The sequence below is a fragment of the Sceloporus occidentalis genome, unplaced genomic scaffold (genome assembly GCF_023333645.1).
Source record: "Sceloporus occidentalis isolate IW3139 unplaced genomic scaffold, rSceOcc1.0.p SCAF_18, whole genome shotgun sequence".
Classification (NCBI taxonomy): domain Eukaryota; kingdom Metazoa; phylum Chordata; class Lepidosauria; order Squamata; family Phrynosomatidae; genus Sceloporus; species Sceloporus occidentalis.
Window position 1 is genome coordinate 10091331 of NW_028316998.1, and position 21451 is coordinate 10112781.

General features: G+C 38.8%; 1 protein-coding gene across 1 annotated transcript in view; it reads left to right on the plus strand.

Moving 5' to 3' along the window:
- Window positions 1–1817: 1817 nt before the first annotated feature.
- LOC149302592 (transmembrane protein 245-like) overlaps window positions 1818–21451 on the plus strand; it is a 39445-nt gene continuing 19811 nt past the window's right edge. Inside the window, exons 1-9 of the mRNA XM_089482295.1 lie at window positions 1818–2459; window positions 9183–9300; window positions 12337–12438; window positions 12865–12978; window positions 13914–14102; window positions 14452–14621; window positions 15677–15700; window positions 19094–19198; window positions 20035–20117. Coding sequence (XP_089338421.1) covers window positions 1818–2459; window positions 9183–9300; window positions 12337–12438; window positions 12865–12978; window positions 13914–14102; window positions 14452–14621; window positions 15677–15700; window positions 19094–19198; window positions 20035–20117 — 1547 coding nt within the window. The remainder of the gene's footprint in view (window positions 2460–9182; window positions 9301–12336; window positions 12439–12864; window positions 12979–13913; window positions 14103–14451; window positions 14622–15676; window positions 15701–19093; window positions 19199–20034; window positions 20118–21451) is intronic.

Consider the following 21451-nt stretch of genomic DNA (forward strand, 5'->3'; position numbering starts at 1 on the left):
CTAAATGCCAGAATGGGATATAGGGGTATAAGGCATTTCTGGAGGCAGAGTGGCACATAGGGGGTCAAAAGGCATACCATGGGGCACAGTGGCATATAGAGGGTTAAAAGGCATATCATGGGCCACAGTGCCATATTGGTGTGGCAAGCCTGGGGGCAGATGTGCGTAACTGGGGGACAGGTTTTTACAAGGAAATAAAAACAAAAAAAATATTTTTCTCAATCATAGCTTTTATTTAAAAAAATAGTTTACATGAATTAACATTTACTGGTAAAACTTTTTTCCTTTAGGGTCGTCTTATATTCAGGCTTTTTCTTTTTTTCCTAAGTTAATATTCAGATTTTGGGGGGTCGTCTTACAATCAGGGTCGTCTTATAATCGAGCAAATACGGTATTTAGTATATACATTTTTAAAATTATGTATTTGTGGCTATTTTGTATGTGATAACCCCATATAAGACACTAGCACTAAATTTGTTTTATTTATCAAATTTATTTTTATGTTAATTGAGTGGTTTAGTACAGAAGGGGGTTACATAGTTACATAGCTGAAAAAAGACATGCGTCCATCAAGTTCAGCCTTTCCCATATCGGGTTAAAGGACATTATTGATCAAGTGATTGGTATAGAAGGGGTAAATGGTTCTATAAATGAGAAGACTGGAGGAGAGATTATGCACCCGAGGAAGCCGATGCAGGGCAACGGTGAAATGCGTTGTGCTGAATACGCCCATTGAGGAAATGGACGCAAAGGAATTTCGTGAGAATCAAGCTGTCACTTCAATTTCTCCTCTCTACAGAAGATATTATTTTTTTTATTTATATTAAAGTTGTTACTTATTTTAACTATTTCTCCTCTGGTCGTCTTCTGTTATACTGGTACACAGAAGCTCCATTCCTCTTTGATAAATTAAAGTATTGTTTAATGTTCACACATATTGTGGTACCTTATTTTTCTGTTTTGTAAACTTGAGCTAACTAAGTAGTGGCTATAACTGGAGAATTTTCTTAAAAATAAAATTAAATAACTAAATTTTTGTTTAGCCTGCGTCACTGTTTGCACTGCAGAAGTTTACCAGTGAGCACTTTTTGGCAGACTGCACGCAGCAGCAAAGTGCAGTTGCACTGAAGAGAATCTTCCTCGAAATTAGTTTTGTATGAGATTCTTAATTAAATAAACTTAAACAGCTTCCCCTACTGTTAAAAAACACCACACAGTCCACACACACCTAAGTTACATTTCCAATGGATCCTCTTTTTGGTATTAGGAAAGGAAGGGAGGGTCAGGCTCCATCCACCACCACAACCACCAGTCGTTCATCTAGGATGCAGCCTTTGTGTCTGTTTAGTCGGGCAAGTACTTCTGCCGCTATGTCCGCTATATCAAATATCGGATGCTCATGTAGATATATTCTATATGTTAATTCATTTCCCCGCTATTGCTGCACTATAAAATAGGATTTTGGTTAAAGTTTATTAAATAAGGGCGTCCCCAGGGGTGGTCTTTCAGGCATAGGTCATTATATTTCATATAATCTTGGTAAGGTAGCCCAATGCTTCACTCTGTTGACAATTGTTTTCTCCTTTAGACAAACTAACTGTATATGACGCAAAACATAAGCGCTGCAGGAAGTGGGCGTAGCACGGACTGTCATACAAAATTAGTGAGCCACCCGGGAAAACTCCCGCCTCCTCCCAATGGGAGTGGCACATTAATGTGTACAGTAACGGCGAGACTGGCACCTGTGGAAGCATTGGGGCGGGGCGTAGGGCAGTACCCGGAGGGATGCACAGTGACAGGGAGAGCCGCCCTCAGACATGGCTGATAATGAGGAGCTGCTGCCGACCGGCCATGCCCGCTCCTCTAGTCCGACACAACCAGAGCCCAGCGATGACAGCCATTCTCCCCACAGACCCTCGGCTGATAGCACCCCTCTGGGTGCCCACACCCTGTCCCATTACACCTCCCGCTTGCCCCCGGGGTTGCTCCCCCTGCCGCCCGGTCTGCCTCTCCGCTTTGACCGAAACATTAAACAGGCTTTCTACAACACCGGAGCGCTGCTGTTCGCTGCCGGCTGCTGTGGGGCGGCCGTGCTGGTCTACTTCATCCTCGAGGCCTTCCTCAGGCCTCTCCTATGGGCTGCGCTGTGTGGCACTTTCCTGCACCCGTTCAAGAGCTCGCTGACCGGCCTGTGCCGCCGCTGGCTGTGCCGCCTCCAGCGCCAGGGCTCCCCCATCGTGCTGGCGACCCTGCTGCTGCCTGTTAGCTTCGCCAACCACTCTCTGGAGGCCGCTGGGGAGTTCGTTGGCCGCAGACTCCGTGTTCTTGTGCCCCTTCTGGCCGGAGCCCCCGTTGTCTACCTGCTGTACTGGGCCGGCAGCTACCTGGGAGTGCGAGAGCTGCTGGGGCACCTGTGCTCCGCGATCTGTGGGGCCCTGGAGTACTTCAGCACGCTGTGGGTGAGGAAGGGATTGGGGGAAATGGGGACGTAGTCACTCTGCTGCCCATCAAAGGGAAGGGAAGGTAATAAAAGATGCACCTTTGACAGCAGCAGCCATTGGCCTAAAAGGTGACAGATAACACACGTAATAAGTCAAAGGAAAGTTCCTTGGTGATAATGCCCCGTATTCAACCATGCAATGGAATCCGTTTTCATACATTGAGCATGGCATTCCTTCAACTGGCAGATGTATAGTGTTATCATGCTATACTATATGGTATTCCTCTACTAGTTTAATGCACATCACCATAAGGCTGCATTACATTGGTGTGTAATTCAGCATTTAATATTTTAGCATCGGTCCATCTGAAGCTAGATGGAGGGGCTCAATGTTTGAAAGAGATGGGTTGTGGCCACCACTCATACTCCTGTTTGTAGGCGATGTTCTGGAGGTTGTGTTTCAGTGACTGGCCATCTTGGTCCCTGCTGGTTTGGCACCAGGTTTTAACATCTAGTAATCATTGAGGAGCAGGCAGATGGTCTGCAAAAACCAGGGTGTAGGCATAGTGTCCATACCTGGTCACCAGTGTCGGTGACAAGCCTTGTTAGTCATTGCTTTATGGGGCATTTGGTCAAATGGCAAACTAAAAATGTTGCTGCCTTCCCCTGGTAGGTACCCTCTTCTAGATGCTGCAGCAGCTGCCCACCTATGACTAGGGTAAAAGTGCATTTGAGTCTAATAAGTGTTTTTCTGCAATGGCTTTGTTGTAGATACGCATGTAAAAAAAACCTAGCAGATGAGTAGGCAGTGTTTATATTTTTATAATATATACTGGATGTATCCTGCCCCATTTCTGTTTAGGGCTAGCTGTGTGTATGCAAATGCAGTTCATGTGCTCTGGGGTTAATTCACTAAACTGAGTTCAAACTCTCTCAATTCACCATTCAAATACCCTGTGAGCATCTTCTGCTTGAAGGGCTGAGTTGGCTGTATATAATACATAGCTAAGGTTTGAGATTTCATGGATATTAACCTCACTGGTTTAACCATGCATCATGCAGGGCCTTTTTAAGATAGCCGGGCCTGGCTTTTTATAATACAGTACATGGTGAGCTTGTTGCAATATTCTGCTTACTTGGAGGCTTGCAGTTGAATGAATAGATTTTGTTGTACTGACCTTTCTGTTCTTTGTAAGTCTGAACCAAACATGCAATGGAATTAACTATTTGGGAACATTTGGAAGCGTGCCTAATCCCATTTGCTTTCTGCGCTCGTTATAAATCTCAGATTGTTGTGTTTTTGTCTTTCCCGGTCCTTGCTGCTAATAAGAAGACATTTTGTTCCTAGAATTACATGTCTCTTAAACCTGTGTGGATTGGTGACAACACCAGAAAAAAACAAAACAAAGAAGCCCCCCAAATAGTTAATATGTGCCATCACAGAAATTAACACAAAGTGCTTTTAACAACTTTCCTGTTTTGTCCCAGGCTTTACAGTTAGAATTGCTATACCGATTTGAGATACCCTTTTACTTTAACTTTCCTAACTTTCTTTTTATGTTTGCTTTTTCCCGAAACCTGCATTACACATATGTAAATATGTATTAGGGCTGCAACAACTAATCGATAATGAACATCGTGGCCAACGAATTTCATTATCGATTAGTTGAATCAATTTTATCTATTATAAGATGAGGGTTTTTTCCGACCTCAAATAGAGGTTAGATGGGGGCCAGAGTGGCATATCTGGGGGGTATAAGACATATCGGCGGAGTGGTATATCTGGGGGTATAAGGAAGGCATACTGGGGTATAAGGCATATCTGGGGAGGACGAAGTGGCATATCTGGGGGTATAAGACATAGGGGGCACAGTGGCATATCAGGGGGTATAAGAAATATAGGGTATATGTGGGGAGGGCAGAGTCATATGTGGGAGGCAGTGTGAGAAGTCTGGGCTCAAATGTGCATAACTGGGGGGGGGCAGGTTGGGAAATAAAAACAAGAAATGCATTTTTCTCAATTCTCAAAGTTAGTTTTTTTTCAATTCTGCTGTTTGTTTTTAACATCCTGTTTGTTAAATTATTTTAAATAAATGAAAAATTTTAATTTATTTCTTTATCCGATTAATCGAAAAAATAACCGGCCAACTAATCAATTATGAAAATAATAAGTTGCAGTTTTTTTCTGTATAGGACAGCCCAGATATATGTGAAGTAATAACAATGAACTGTTGAGAACATCACTGGCTTTGTTACAAGTGTCTTTTCCGGTTAATTTATTTCTTTCATACATTTCATTTATTACTATCTTCCAGTTTTTTAACTCTGTAATTTCTTTCGTCCCACCCTTTAAAGATAACGGATCCAAAAAGTACATCTCAACACCTGCTCCTTTCTGTTCCAGCTGACTTCTGTTCTTGGAAGCATTTACAGATCCTGTATCGATTTCCAACCTTTCCTCTAGATTATTTGCTTTACTGAGTAGGACATTTCTGCCCCTCTGTCTTGGTGTTCTAAAATGTGTATCTCTCACTACAAAAGGTACATTAATCCATCTGATAGCTGAGAGATCCCTTACAAATTTTTGTGGTGTCCACTTTGCAAATGCATTCTACAGAATCACCCCATATGCTTGTTCCACCTTTGTTCCCCCTTTCCTCACCCACAAGCTATGTTTTCAACCGAAGATTTGTGCAAAATATGCTTACTGTTAGTCTGCTCCAGCTTTGGCTCAGAGAAAGTTGTGGGGGTCTTTTCAGCCCCCCATGTACATGCACAGAACGTTGTACTTCTCGAAGCAGGCCATCAGTGGTGAGAATCATTGGACCGAGGTAGAAGAAAGGAGCGGCTTTAATATGCGGTTTTTATGTGGGCTGTCAGGGACATTAAACTGTTTTTAAACCCTTTTTAAAATATAAATGTCGAAAAAACAGAACTGCCAATAGTGTCGAGCTTTTTTGTATTGTGGAGTAGAAAAACAAAGAAATACAGGAGATGGTCTCTGGTTAAAATAAAGTTTATTGTGTTGGTTATGAATTTGTGTGCATGACCAACAACAATATGTAAGTAAGTGGGCTAGCAATTTAGGTTTTCTGGATAGGAAATGAACAAAGTGAGGTTATACTTTAGGTGCAGTTGTGCCGTATATTGTAAACATACAATACACAACTGCACCAACAGTATCACAATTGATAATGCTTGTTTAACTGTGAGCCAATGAGCTAAGTCTGTATAGAACATATAGAATACCCCAGGGCTCAACAAATCCCAGGCGCCAGGTGTTTGTCAGCCTGCTACATTAACAAAAAAATACCCCCCAAGCCTCTGATCACTCCAGGAAAGGGGGTTGAGTGTTGATTGGGTCCCCACACAGGTGTGGGGACCTGACACAACACCCCCCTGCTGCCTGATCGCTCCATGAGAGCGGCAATGCAGCGTTAACCCCTTCAATGCTGCGATCGCGGCATTTTAGGGGTTAATTCCTGTTTTGTACGGGGCTCTGCTGCTGCAACAGCAAAAATGAGCCCCCACAAGCCCTTTGATGGCTCCTGTAGGCATGGAAGCCTATAGACCAGCAATTGTGTCCCAGCTGCCAGAGGCAGCTTCAGGGACAGGGGGAGAGGGCTCTTCGGTCTCCACATGTGAAAGTCCAGGGTGCTTCCAGGTCAAATGCTGTGAGTTTAGTAAGTGGGCTGATGATGATCAGATCACTCCTGACCAACTGTTAGTTTAAAAAAAATCCTGGCTCCTAACTTTTTTTAGCTGGCGCCTAGATTCACAACAAATTTGTCAAGCCCTAGAATACCTTACCTTTCCACTATCATTTTTGATATTGTATTATAGGCATTCATATTTGGAAGATCAGTGGCTAACACCATGATTTCTATTAAACATTTGCAATTCAAATTCCATTCATTGTTCAGCAGTTGATCCGGGAACACGATGCGCCTCAAACGTTTGGACGGCTTGGATGGTATTCCTCTGATAAGTTCAGCTTAACCTTTTCATTCTAGGGTGCTGGGTCATTTTGAACAGGATCTGTCTCACTTAAAAGGAAACAAACGAAATGAAAACATTTAGTGAATATTAATTATATATCAATCAAAAAGCCAGTCAGGAGCGTGAGGTCATATAAAATATTAAAGACAGTGTCCTGTAATAATCAGTGTGGTTAAAAAAAAAATGCAATGTAAAATATTTGTCTAAAAAAGTTGTTTAAAATAGCAATTTGCTCTTAAACTAATTATCTATTGATTCTTCATGAAATGCATTACACCAGCTCATTTATATACCATGTGCTAAAATCCAGTAATAATATTGTTGACACTTTAAATGATAAAAAACTAAATACATACTTTTGTTATATCTTTAATGTCTGTCCACCATTGTAGACTGCACTGTATATACAGGTATTGAACAACCTGATTCTGGATATCTGTCATGATTTGTTACTATATAAAGAATGTGTCATTTAATGCTGTGAAAAATGTGCCTGGCAACTTATCGCCTCCACCAGCAGGTTTTTAAGCAGCAGTGCTAAAAGAAATAGGTGTCAATTTTCACTTTTTTTATGCAGATGAATTATCCTGTATTTAAATTAAATATACACTTATGGCTTTAAAGTCCAACATTTCTGCTGTAGACTGGGACTTCTATTGTTTTTTTTTTTTTTTTTGGCCTTTTGTTGGCATCAGCTAAGAAGTCTGGTGAACTACATTTGGTTTCATTGTAAAATGAATACGGATGTATCTTGGAACAAACTAGCGCTGGCTGGCTAGAGCTCCAACTGTCCTGGGAGAAATATCAGGGGCTACCTCCATTTAGCTATTGGTGCAGTAGGTATCAGCGACAAAGATAGATGTTATCTCTGGGGTCTCTGGGAACAGCCCTAAATGGTATTCAGCTGCCCCTTCCCCTTTTCTCTGTTTCCTCTTTCTTCTGGACCTGCTATACCCACTCCTGGTGCAGGCCTACACACGTTACCTCAATATCTCCTTAAAGGGATGGGAATTGGGCAGAATCAAACACTGCTACGCTACCTACTACTTCTTAAGCTTCTGGGTGAAACTGCAGGTTCCCAGCTATGAGTATGAGGAGCTATGTTGGAAATTACGTGTTTACATATATAATGAAACATTACAGTTGCCTCCATTTCTCCAAAGTGCTCCTCTATGTATAACATCGTAGCAGGCTCACCACCTTCAGCTACTCCAACCAGTCCTTTCATGCTTGTGCCAGTGAACAGTAAATTCTAATACGCAGGGCAGTGTGGTGTTTTGTCTGGTGGGAATGATGTGTGATAGGTGTGAGGCAATGTGGTGTTTTGTGTGATGGGTATGAGTGAGTAAACTCATTCTGTGGTGTTAGAGATTGCCAGCCATAGCTGTGCAGGCAGACCAGATAACCTAGTGATACCTTGTGTACATTTCACACCTTTGTGACTGCGTCTTGAAAAAAGTTTCAAAAATGTCATTTTTCACCACTGTTTGGCACCTATTGCAACTAAGCATGAAGGCAAATGCACAAAATAAAATGTGTTTAATACATTATTTGATTATAAATAATAATTTAAAAAGCACATTACCCGGTCCTGGCTAGCACATTGTGATGCACATTGACTACACAACCTTCACTGCTGCACACTCACAATACATATTCCACACATTACATGTAATCATAACAGAATCTGGGCATAATGTAAAAGGTGTGAAAGGGGAGATTATAGATTTAAATGGCATGCAATGTATAGCTAAAATAGTGGGTTCTTTTTCTTAATAAAAATTCTACATAGGAGTCATGGATACCACGGTGTTGCTTTATTTGGTAAAAAAAAATAAATCCTCACATGGCTAGAATTATAATTTTTTGTATTCATAGCCATGTTTACCACATATTTGATTTGAATGCTAGTGAATAAAACGTGTGCATGTAAGGGAACGTGTTCCGTGATGTTTTGTGTTAATTAGTTTTATTCGACTAATTGGCACAGTTCCCTTAAATGTAACTGTTATAAATTCAGTCCTTGTAAAGCCTCAAGCAAGCCTTTGGGTTCATCTGGAATGCTTCTCCACGTTGCTGTTTGACATTTATTTATTTACTCGAACCACATTTGATTCATGTTTATGTTTAGTAAAATCTGGGTCAGCCAGATTTGTACTTTATTCTTTAAATGTTCTCGGCATGGGACGGCTGAGCTGGAATCTAAAACCTCAGCTGGTTTTCGTAGTCAAGTTGCATTGTGAAGGTTACTCTGTTGGCCTAGTAAAGGGTATTATCTTCAACCAAAGACCCCAGGGGAGACTTTTCCACACATCTTTCTAATAAAGATACAATACTTAAAGCTTTCCAGTGAGCTTGTTCATCAGACTAGAAACCCATGTGTTACTGTAACACTTCCACAAAGCACACTCCTAGTGTGGAGATGCCATCATTCAAAACGTTATGGCAAAGGTCTTCTGTAACGTGTCAGGTAACATACAACAATTCTTGTACACCATTTCTTCTCTTCTGTGAAGGCTAAATTAAAGTAACTTATAAAAACTGAATGTACCTTTTTTAAATCAACCCTGCTGGAAAGTATTAACAGCCATGTAGTCCAATGAATACAGGTTTTTGTTTTTTTTTGTTTTTTTTTTAAATATTCCAAGAATGTACCTAAATAGGGTCATAAATATACTATAAAGTCCATTAATTTAGAAAAGAATGTAGATTGTGTCGTAACTATGATTTTTTGTTTGTGTAGATATGGACACTGGTGGTAGGCTATGCACTGGCCGTAACGTTTAAATGGAACCCAGACACCCAGCGATATCTCTCTGCTATTTCCATCCCTGTCTGGCTCATACTGCTTTTTCATTTAGGTATGTAATATTTTCTTTAGTTTGGTATCTTTTTTTTTTTTTTTTTTCTTTTTTCTTTTAACTTGTCCTTTTTAGTTGCCATATCTAGACTAACATTGGATGGAGCAGAGACCAGGTATAATAAATAATGGCTAATAAAATTTGAGAACACAAAAAATATGAACCAATGATAACATTTATCACCTGTCTTATCCACCTGTCATAACCAGTTCAGGACAGGAAAATGGTTAATTTAGCATGTGTTGCATAAATTATCCCCAACTTTATCTAACATAGTTACACTAATAATAAAACAACCATGATATAAAGGTATTTTATATAAACACATTTGTATTTATTCACTAAAGCGGGAGTATTCAAGGGAGTTTGCTGGTGACCACGTCAGCTCCCCGACTATTAAATGAGCAACCAAAAAGATATTGTAAATTTTTTATTCAATAATCACAATTTATAGTTAAATAAGTAATATTTCTGGAAATTCTCCTTGACCGCTAAACTGTGCATTATACAGCCTTCCTTGCACGAAAAACTCATCGGCATAGGCTCTTCATAATGGATTTTAAAGTTGAAACTGCAACTGTCCCACAAACTCTTCTTTAACCCCTTCGTGACAAAGGCTGATTTTACTTTTTGTACCTTTCGTGACAATGGCCGTTTTAACATTTCTGCGCTGCTCGTGTTTAGCTGTCATTTTCTTCTTTCCCGTTTACTGAACCCACACACATTATATATTGTTTTTTTCAGGACAAGAAGGGCTTTTTTTAGATGACATTATTTTGATTGTATCATATTATTTACTATTAAAAAAAGTATAAAATATGGTGAAAAATTTAGAAAAAAATGACTGTTTCTAACTTTTAGTTGAAAAATCTTTTACTCATCTATAAAAGGTAATGAAAAAACCTGCTAAATAGATTCTACTATTTGTCCTGAGTTTAGAAATACCCAATGTTTTTATGTTTTTTTGCTTTTTTCTACACATTATGGGGCAATATGTACAGGTAGCGTTTTGCTATTTCAAAGCCATTTTTTCCAAATCTGGTAATTCTTCCCCCCATGTGCCATTTCGGGTATCGGTTTCGGGGATGCAATTTACCCCATCAAGTCATATATTTTTGAAAACTAGACAGCCCAGGGTATTCCAAATGCTAGTATTTTAACCCTTTTCAAGCACTAATTCTACCATCAGCCTTTGTCAAACTTTATGGTAATAATTTTTTTTGCATTTGTTTTTTCACACACATTTTACTTTAGGTATGAATAAACAGGTTCTGGTATATGTCACTATCATAAAACACCCCAATATGTGTTTAGCAACATCTCCTGAGTACAGCGATACCTCACATGAATGATTTTGCCTGGCTGTTTGGGGGCAAAAGGGCCACATTTGGGGCATGCGCATTTTTCAATGTTGATCTTTGGCATTTGGGGATCCACTGCCCATGCCCTATTTGGTACATCTTTGAGCCGGGCCATTTCAGTGTGGCCAATAAAGCCATATATTTTTGAAAACTAGACACCCCAGGGTATTTTAAATGCTGGTATTTTAACTCTTTGCATGCACACATTTTACCACCAGAATTTTTTCAAAGTTTGCAGTAGTATTTTTTTGTGTGTATTTTTCCCCCACACACCTACTTTACGTATGAATTTACAGCTACTGGTTGATGCTGCTGTCACATGACACCCCAATATGTGTTCAGCAACATCTCCTGAGCGCAGTGATACCCCACATGCATGGGTTTGTCACTTTTTGGGGGAACTAAAAGGCCACATTTGGTACGTGTGCATTTTTCTAATTGGAAATTAGATGTGTGGCCATCCCCCCCCCCCCCCCCGTGTTATTTGGGACATTGTTGAACCCGGCCAATTCAATTTACCCCATCAAATCATACATTTTTTAAAAGTAGACACCCCATGGGAATTTAATATGCCAGTATTTTAACTCTTTCCATGCGAGAATTGTTTTAAGCTAATGTGCTAATTTTAGGACTTGCTCACAAAAATATATTTTTTATATATATGTATTTTTTTTTTTTTGCCTTTTTTAAAAAAAAATGTAACATTTTTTTTCAACTTGAAGGTTCCCCTGATAGTGACATCAGTGGGAAATTATTTTTACATTTTACTGGTTTTTTTACTATTTTTTTCTAATTATTATTAATTTTATTTTATTTTTTAATTTATTTTTACTAATCACACTGTGATTAGAAAGCTGGGCTCCATTGACTTGCATGGTTGAATGCAGTACCTGTATTCAACCTGCAAGTGGAGCCAGAGTTCTCTAGAGGGTCAGGAGACTGTCTAGCGAACTTTTTCACCTTTATTGTTTTTTTTCCCGGGCCGCCGCCATCTTGCAGATGGCGAAGATGACCGGCAGCTGCGGCTGTGACCGCTCTCCGGAGCGGTCACAGTCCATCAAGAGGTAAGTGTTTGGTGTTGCTGGATGCCTCCTGATCGAGGCATTCCAGCGACACCATTTAAGTTTAGGAGGTGATCGTTGATCGCCTTCTAAACGCTTTTAAAACGGTGTTGACGCCTCGGGGAGGGGCCAGACATGGCCCCTGGTGCCGATCGTGGCGTTGCTGAATGCCTCGAGGTTGAGGCATTACAGCAACGCCATTTGGGTGCAGAAAGCGAACGTAGATCGCTTTCTGCACCCGTTTAAAGGCGTGCCGGTTCTGGCACGTCATATGTCATAATCGACTTGTTTTTCCGTGCCGTGCCAGAACCGGCAATTGTCATTAAGGGGTTAAAATCCTGTTTTAGTGAATAAACTACAGAAGTGATTGTAAAAGCTGGATAGGTGAAACTTCCACTTTAAGTACCGATTTGACCATCCCTACAGAAGAGGCAGGCAATGCTTCTGGTTCTGTTCTTATGGTGAGAAGATTAGTTTTATATCATCAATCTCACTGGGGTGAAAACTGAAAATCAATCGTTTTGGGTTTGTTTATACACATGATGGTCATACAGTTTAAACACAGGTGTGTTTGTTATATTACATAATAATCTGCATTCTTTATGTTTTCACAGCATCGGTTGCTGGCTCCTGGAAGATTCCTGTGTTTCTTCTGATTGTCTTCCTCATGACTGTTGGTGCATTTCATGAGAAACACCATGCACATGGATCATCAGGTAAGGGCTTCATACTTTAGTGATTTATTAAAGGTACATTGTATCAGAAGGCTCAGTGGGATGGCAAATGTGTGAGAAGCACAGCCCTAGTATTCTGCATTATGGGGTTTCTTTAAAATGTAACTTTTGTTTAAATGCTTAATGGTGACATTACCCGCAACCTTGGAACATCAGTGGATTTTGTGCCTTTTAAAAATTAGCCATTTCAAAATGAATTTGCAGTACCATTTAAAAGTATTATATATGTATATATAGACTACATATCTGATGTGGGGTAATGAAGACGTGATAAGTAAGAGTTCATGTGTAGATTTTACTTTTTACCAGAGAAGTACAGAACCTTAATAAAAATGTAAACAGATTTATGTTCAGATCTTCTTGTTGCTCCTTTGGTTCTGCGTTAATCAGAATCTAGTTGCTTCTCAGGCACGGTGCTACCTGGACAAATGATCACCATAGCGGCCTCAACCATTGCCATGGCAATATCAATTACCGGCTTTGAGGAACAACAGGAGGAGACCTCTGCATCACAATCTGCAGGTGACTAAACACTCAAAAGATCGTCTCCGTACTGATCTGATTTTTAAGGAACACATTCTGCGTTAAGAGCTTAGCCAATGAGACACCATCAACCCAAATATGTCATTGTGTACCATGGTCTCAATTGGGTATAAATCATACATTTTTCCATTTTGATATAAAACTTTTATTTTTTTATGGAACCTTGATTAACTTGTATTTTGAATACATGTATATATGTGGGTGAGATTTGTGTTTCTTTTCTATGTCCACCTACGGTTTCTTTATCAGCAGAGTTTTTCACACCAGTAGGTTTGTTGTAGAGTCATGTGGATGCGCGAAGCAGCATCTTTACAAAACACATGTTTTAAAAAATGAATCCTTCACTCCACTTGGTTAAGACCAAGAATAATGTGAAACTACAGTTCTGTGCACTCAAGTATGTTATTGAACATTCCCTGCGGGTCTTCTGGCCAGCATAGGTTTATACAAAAATCTTCAAGGACCGCATCCATCTGTAGAAAAGCAATTTACGGAGCAGGTGGAGAGAAGCTTTCTGTTGAGATCGTGTGGCAAGATGGAGGCTTGCAGAAAACTTGATATAGGAAAAGCTAGAAGGCAGAGGGAAAATATTAGTATATGTAGTTGTGTTATATAATCTAGTAGCCAGTGATCAGTAACTGTTGTTTAATGCTGTGTACTTTGTGTTATATTCTGAGGCTGAAATAAAAGTCTGTGATATGTTTCTGCTCTTAAAGCTTTCATAAGTTTTGAGTGATGTATTGAACCACTGTGTCGCTCTAGATGAGAACATGAGCAGCACCTACTCGGTGAGGGGTGCTAGGATATGGCTCTTTGTTCTATAAAGCTACTCATGATAGTAGCTTTTCATTTTGCTTTAAATGTCACTGTTAATATAACCTGTTGATTTTTTTCCTACTGTCTCATTGTTTTAGTGGAGACGGATAGGAATGATTCCCCTACCAGCACACCACATGGCAGTAGACAAAGAAGTGACATCAGTGCCTTTTTAAGAAAGAAGAAAACCAGCGACATTTACTTTGTGCTCCTCGTGTGGGCTATTGTCATTGTACAGCTGTGGCTCAATTTGTGGATAATACAGCTGCTTCCAGTGCCTATTGCAGGTGATCACCACTTAAAATCATTCCCCTGGTGTTTAGATCAGCAGTGTTATTCATTTTCTGCTTTTGATAATTAAAAGTAAACCTAAATTTTTTCAAAGAAACCAAGAATAGTCAATTCTAAATGAACTGTAGTACTGTTTTTTTCCTATTATATTTCATATACTTTCTGTATTTGTACAGTGTTGCATTTGTGTGGATATTTGGATAGCTGTTTGTTCACAGCTAGTTAGCTATTTTGCTATTTTGTTTGATCTCCCTATTAATATCCCTCTTTCCAGAAAGAATTAGAAGTGACCTATAGCGTCACCTTTATGTGATGACTGTAATAACAGACTTCCCTCAATTGCAGTGTTTGCCATTAAGAAGCTTATGTCCCACTTTGGCGTGGTGAACTTCTTGGTAAAGCGTGTTGGCGCTTGGTGGGAAGTGGTAGAAGACTTTTTGAAGGAACGACAAGAGGCATTGGCACCCAGACCAATTCGAGGACTGGGACGGTTTATTCTAAAAGTGGATACTAAGGTAAACTGACATACTTTGGGAAAACTATATAAGCCTCCATACACCATGACAGAAATTACCACATTGACACTCTTACCTGCCTTGCATATGTTTATTGTCTTGCTCACATCTGTAGATGCCCCGTTCTTGCATTGATGTTGTCTTCAAGTTGTCATTCAGTTTTCCACTTTTTTATTTGACTAAAAAAGTTGCCATGTAGAGCTGGGAAGGATCTACATAAATCTAGATAAATGTATAATGTAGTGCCAGTGGTAAATTTTGAGAGGGAGAATAGTGTGGGGGGGGGGGCTTTGGGTTTTGTCCAGACAATGGTCACAATGGTGTATACTAATGTTTTTGTTTGTCAATATGTACAGAGAAACATATAATTTGACGGCATATAAGAACCTATCTAGTCTACCTGTGTTTTGCTGGTGTAAATACTCAAACATTGGTCCTCGGCTTAGATTCAGGATAGCCGTATGCCTATCCCATGTATGTTTAACTCTTCTGCTGATCTACCACCCTCTTGGAAAAAGTTGCCACATTTACCATGTAAACATGCAGCTGCTCTTCTATCTGGTGATGAAAGCACATTAATGAAAGGGGTTGGTAGCATATTGTAATTCTAAATTCAGACTGGATTCATTAATTTTGGGGTATGTGCCTTTATTGTAAAAGTAGTGCTGCTTTGCAAATACACAACCAGTGACCTTTCGCTTTAAGCCTTAAGCCTTTACCATAAATTGAGTATTGGCTAAGATCATACGATTTGTTAAATTGACTAGTGGCCTAATTGGCGATAAATGTGTGTAGATTATATTATGGCTTGTTTTACCCTTATATTTAGATTATCATTAAATGCAAATATGGGTAATTTTGGAAATCCCCTTTGTCTTTTGTTAAAAATATATAGTCTCATTTTGCTATATATTTGCTGTTTTTGTGTCTTAGCAGTTTTTTGTGCCCTCTGTTCTTTCCAAAATATGAATGCATTTTTCACTAATGCACCACTGTCTTTTCTCCTTTTCTTCTCCCACCCTTTTTTACTTCCCCTTTCCCCTCCCCACATAAAGATGTGGCATTGGCTTAATGAGCAGGTAAACCAACAGATTACAGAACTGTGTGTTTTCTAATGTAGATTTCTGTCCTTTTTAACACAAAATGGGATACTTAGCATAACTTCTATAATCTCAGCTTGTATTTATATACCTCCCAAACTGTTTGTAACATACTTATGCTATATTCAGAGCTATTTTTCATGTGTGGTGTTTTGACATGTTAAATCTTTAATCTCTATTGTGTTTTACATTGACGCCTTCTCAAAAAGTATTCATGTCAGTATTCTACAGTTGGCCGTAGGTAGTGGCTCAACACGTCTGGTGCCCCCAGTATGTAAGAAAAGACACTGTTTTATTGTGAGAACATAGGTGGTACGGAGAACATTAAATAAAAATTGAAGTGCATTGGTGGGGTCAGTGGGGCTATCATTAAGCCAAACCTAGTCACTTGAAACCCGTGGAAGCTCTTAGATGGTGGCCTGAAGTGAAAGATAACCTAGACGAGACTAACTCCAGGTATGCTTTAAGGCATTGTGGCCAAGAGACCTTCTCATTCCATGCGTAGAAAAAAATTCACAAAATACTTTTTCACACATTTTTAAGGGTGTAAAGCTGTCTCAGTTTGAGATAATTAAGTAGTAGGTAGAGATCAGATTACTTTTTTTCATATTAAAATATGAATTTAGTTGAGTTTCCCAAACAGCACTTAGAGCTACCTCAGGAAAGGAAAGCAAAAGTTGTTTTATCATTGCTGGTTGAGGGAGAATATTGTATGGATGATTATAGCTCTCTTTAAATACAAAACAGTGTAAATTTGTATTAAATTTGTATTCTCCATTATCGTTAACAGTGGTATGTATCATATGTAACTTTTTTTGTCCTGGAGCTCCAGGTGCATTCAGTAGAGTGAAGAAGGCTATTTCTACTAAGCGATGAGCCATGTAATATTTTTTGCCAGATTATTTTATAATAATTCAAAGGCACATTTACATAAACGAGTGGTTTATGTTAAAAAAACATCATTTAATTTCCAAGAAGCCATTTTTATATACATTTCACAAAGTTACTTCAAGGTATGTAAGGTTAAAAATGTAACATCCCAATACATTTAAGGAATATCTATCACTATTTGTTGGCTACTGGATAGATCTCTGTGAAAATGAGACTGGAGCAGTGTAATGGGATCATTAATAGTAGGCTGAGAATAATTGCTCCATGACCATATTGAAAAAGAGCATGAAGGCCTTGTTCTTGACAGGGTTTCCATGGCTGACTGCTTTTTGTAGACATTGGCCAGTCTGTGGGACTGTATGTTTCTTCTGAATATCTTTGTCTTAAAACTATTCCTCTCTGAGGTAGATAGTGTTACTCTCCATCTCTGCTTATGAGCTTTTCCGCAGGGTTGATGACAAAGGGGAATGCCAAGTTGCTGCTGTTCCAATTTGCTGATGGCTGCCCTCAAATATACAGTCGACAGGGTGTCCTGAAGATGTAATTGCCTAGAAAGCAGAAAGCTATTAAACTCTGAGCTAATGCCTTGGTGAAAAGACTGATTTAACCATAGTGAGTGAGCAGCCAGGACACTTTAAGTAGCATTTTGTAATTGTTAAGATTTGCTAACGTATAAATAAAATGACTGTTCAAAAATATTTTCAGAGCTAGTTAATAGAACCATTTTTCAGAATTCAGAACAATTCAGCACACAATTCTGACCCTCTAATATGCAACATATCATATGTCTGTATAAAATATGACCGTACTGTATTAGTTAGATTTGTGCATTTCTTTTTAATGGTTGACTTAACAGAAAAACCACAATCCCTTTTAAGTTTTTGGCCTATGTGCCTTTGCCGTTTCTGCCATATGGCTAACGCTGCATAAACACGAGTTGAAATGAGCGTGCCTTTCATAGGACTGTTCATGGCGTATACATTATGATTTACACGTATCTTGCTATTGATTCCCATCCAGACCGTATTGACAAACACTGGATCGTTTGCTACATCAATGACTAATGTTGATGAGACTGTGCAGTGCCTCTTTGTACATGATAAGAAAACATGTTCAATTTGTGCATGTGATGACCATTATTCATTGTGATTATATGAGAGGGGAATAGGCTTTTGTAATAATTCATCCTTCATGCTTAATAAGCATCCGATACAAATTACAAATGTTAGGCCAGCATATTATCACTAGATGGCAGTATTTCCTTAGCCATTTTCTTCTTTAGCTGGTCGGAGTGAAAAGCTTTTTCTGAGGTCTGGCTTAAGTTTGCAAACGCAGGATTTATTCAATTAATGTTTCCTTTAGGGGAGCTAAGCCTGTTTGCACAGTTTGGGGAATCCTTATTTTTTTAGTGCTATCGTATATTATATTATATAGGAATATTACCATTTATTTCATATTTATTATGTACTTTTTGTTTTCTCCAAAATTTCTATTAGGTGTAATGTGTCAAAACATGTGCACGTACTGTATGTATATATCTGTATTCTCACAATTTACCATAACAGTTCAGTGTTTTAACTCCATCGGTATTTTTTTTTTATTTTTTTTTACGTGATCTAATTTATATACCACCCTGCTCTAAAATAAAATAAAATAAGAGCCCTGCTGGCTCTCCCTTCCCTTACAAAACTGGCACATTTATTAAACTAGTTCTAAATGGTTCAATGTATACTTTATTGCATGTCTCCTGGTATTTCAAATGGACTACAGAGGGACATCTTTTTTGTTTAGAGGTTAGAGTTGTGGCTAGAAGACCAGGCTTTACCAAGACTTCTATGACTGTTGATTACTGTTTAGAAGAATATTAAACACATTTTTTTGCTTTTCCCACAGGAAAATGGTATAGCTATATTGGCCCAAGAGAAAAATGAGTCTTTTTAGTTGAAGTTTAGTTTAACCTTTTATTGAGAAACTATAGAAAACAATATAACTTTACATAAGCTTTCAATACCTCAGATGTTTTTGTTTTCTTTAAATGGAAAGAGATGGACCTCTCGTGTCCTGAAAGCTTCTATGTTGGCCCAATAAAAGATATCGGCTTCAACTAAAGACTACTGTTTCTATACACATTACTAGGGCTCTGTAAAACACTATGATACGCTCATACCAAGGGGAAAAAACTGAGGGATAGAGAATTGGGCAACAAGGCACACTTTGGAGGTATACGTATTGTTCTCCCCTGTCTTCAAAGTTAATACAAGACTAGCCAAAGTGAAACATTCTTGGCATAACTGATCGTAGTCCATTCAGATTCATCGTATCACATATGATTCAATATATTCTATAAATCAAGTTATTCTTTTAATCTAATTTCCTTTTTTTCATTTTTTTTTGTTCTTTTCCTTTATATCATGTGGAATTGAATCATCTGGTTGCTGCTACTTTTTTTGTTCATTCATGTCTTTCCTTTCTTTTGCATAGATGATTGTCTGGCTGGAGAAATCACTTGACAAAATAATCAGCATATTTATAATATTCCTGCTTGTCATTGGAACTCTTCTGCTTGCCCTGCTTCTAACAGCCAAGGTGCGGTAACTTACAAACCAAGAGGTGTTCTTCTTTTCAAAGATTGCATGTTTCCTTTGATTTTAAACATGTCTGCCCCAAGACAAACAAAACTGAAGATTTGTATTATTTTTGTGTAAAAATGTATTTTCATGTCCAGCACATTTAAAAAAAATAAATAAATAGTTTTAACCCCCCAAAAATATATATTTTTTTCACTTTTTCCCTGTTTTCACTCCCTCTGTTCCTCTTTATTTAAGCCTTACTGTGCAATGACAGATCAGCGTATGCATGTGAAATTACATTACTATTCTTATGCAGACAGGAAACATTTTTCTCATTTTTTTTTTGCATTAAAAGCACTTGCAGAGGCTTCAGTAGGTCGTAGGAAAATGTCATGGGAACGAATAGGAAAATAGGTTATCCCATCCTGCTGATATCTGTACCTTTTGTACAGGGTTCATTTTGTAGGAATCTTGAGGTCATGTTTTGTGTTTTACAGTGCCATTTTTATGGTATACAACATAAATGTGGTGTTTTGTATGTAACGCAAAGAATGTCTCATTAAAAGCCCCTTGGACACTTCTCTCTGCTGCCTTCCTTCCCATCTATTGCAGATCTGTGTTACGCAAGCATTTAAATTACTCCCCCAAATTAGCAAATTCTTCATCTGCTATTAACTGGCTGCCAATTCTGAATAGAAGGGGCCCATGTTTTCTGTGTCTTTATTGATGGATCCTTGCAAATCATGTATACAAATACATAATATAAAGAGACCTAATTATTGGCATAGTTGCTTGCATTGGCACAAATGCAATTCCATTTTTTTTTTTTTTTATCTCTTCCGTTTCCTATAGGTTCATGAAGAAAGTGTGCATATCATTGCAGTGACAAGCAACCTTATAAATGACACTGTTTCCAACCATCCTGAATGGGCAAAGTAAGATACTATCCTAGAAGATGAGGTCTGCTACTGAAAATTCACTTTGCATTTCTAATTGGTCACTTTGGTGCCTTTTTTGTTTTAATTTTCAGTATAAATATTTTATTATGTTTTTTTAACCCCTTGATGACAATTACCAGTCCGGGCACGTCACGGAAAACCATGTCGTTAACGACAAATGACGTGCCAGGACCGTCATTTGTTAAAACGGGTAAAAAAAATCGATCCGTGATCTATTTATTTATTTATTTATTTTTTCCCCAAACGGCGTTGCTGTAATGCCTCGACCTCGAGGCATTCAGCAACGCCATGATCGGAATCAGGGGCCATGTCTGGCCCCTCCCCGGGGCGTCAACATCCGCCATACAATGTATGGCGGCGGACGCCCGTTTTAAAAGCGTTTAGGAGGCGATCAACGATCACCTCCTAAACTTAAATGGTGTCGCTGGAATGCCTCGATCAGGAGGCATCCAGCGACACCAAACACTTACCTCTTGATGGACTGTGACCGCTCTGGAGAGCGGTCACAGCCGCAGCTGCTGGTGATCTTCGCCATCAGCAAGATGGCGGCGACCCGGGAAAAAAAATAACAAAGACGAAAAAGTTCGCTAGACGGTCTCCTGACCCTCTAGAGAACTCTGGCTCCACTTGCAGGTTGAATATAGGTACTGCATTCAACCATGCAAGTCAATGGATCTCAGCTTTCTAATCACAGTGTGATTAGAAAAAAATAAATTAAAAATAAAATAAAATTAATAATCATTAGAAAAAAAATAGTAAAAAAACAGTAAACTGTAAAAATAATTTTCCTCTGATGTCACTATCAGGGGAACCTTCAAGTTGAAAAAAAATCTTAAAAATGTTTTAAAAAAGGCAAAAAAAATTTAAAATATATATATAAAAAATATATTTTTGTGAGCAAGTCCTAAAATTAGCACATTAGCTTAAAACAATTCTCGCATGGAAAGAGTTAAAATACTGGCATATTAAATGCCCATGGGGTGTCTACTTTTAAAAAATGTATGATTTGATGGGGTAAATTGAATTGGCCGGATTCAACAATGTCCCAAATAACACGGGGGGAAGGATGGCCACACATCTAATTTCCAATTAGAAAAATGCACACGTACCAAATGTGGCCTTTTAGTTCCCCCCAAAAATGACAAACCCATGCATGTGGGGTATCACTGTACTCAGGAGATGTTGCTGAACACATATTGGGGTGTCGTGTGACAGCGGCATATACCAGGAGCTGTAAATTCATACATAAAGTAGGTGTGTGTGGGAAAAATACACACACAAAAATACTACTGCAAACTTTGAAAAAATGC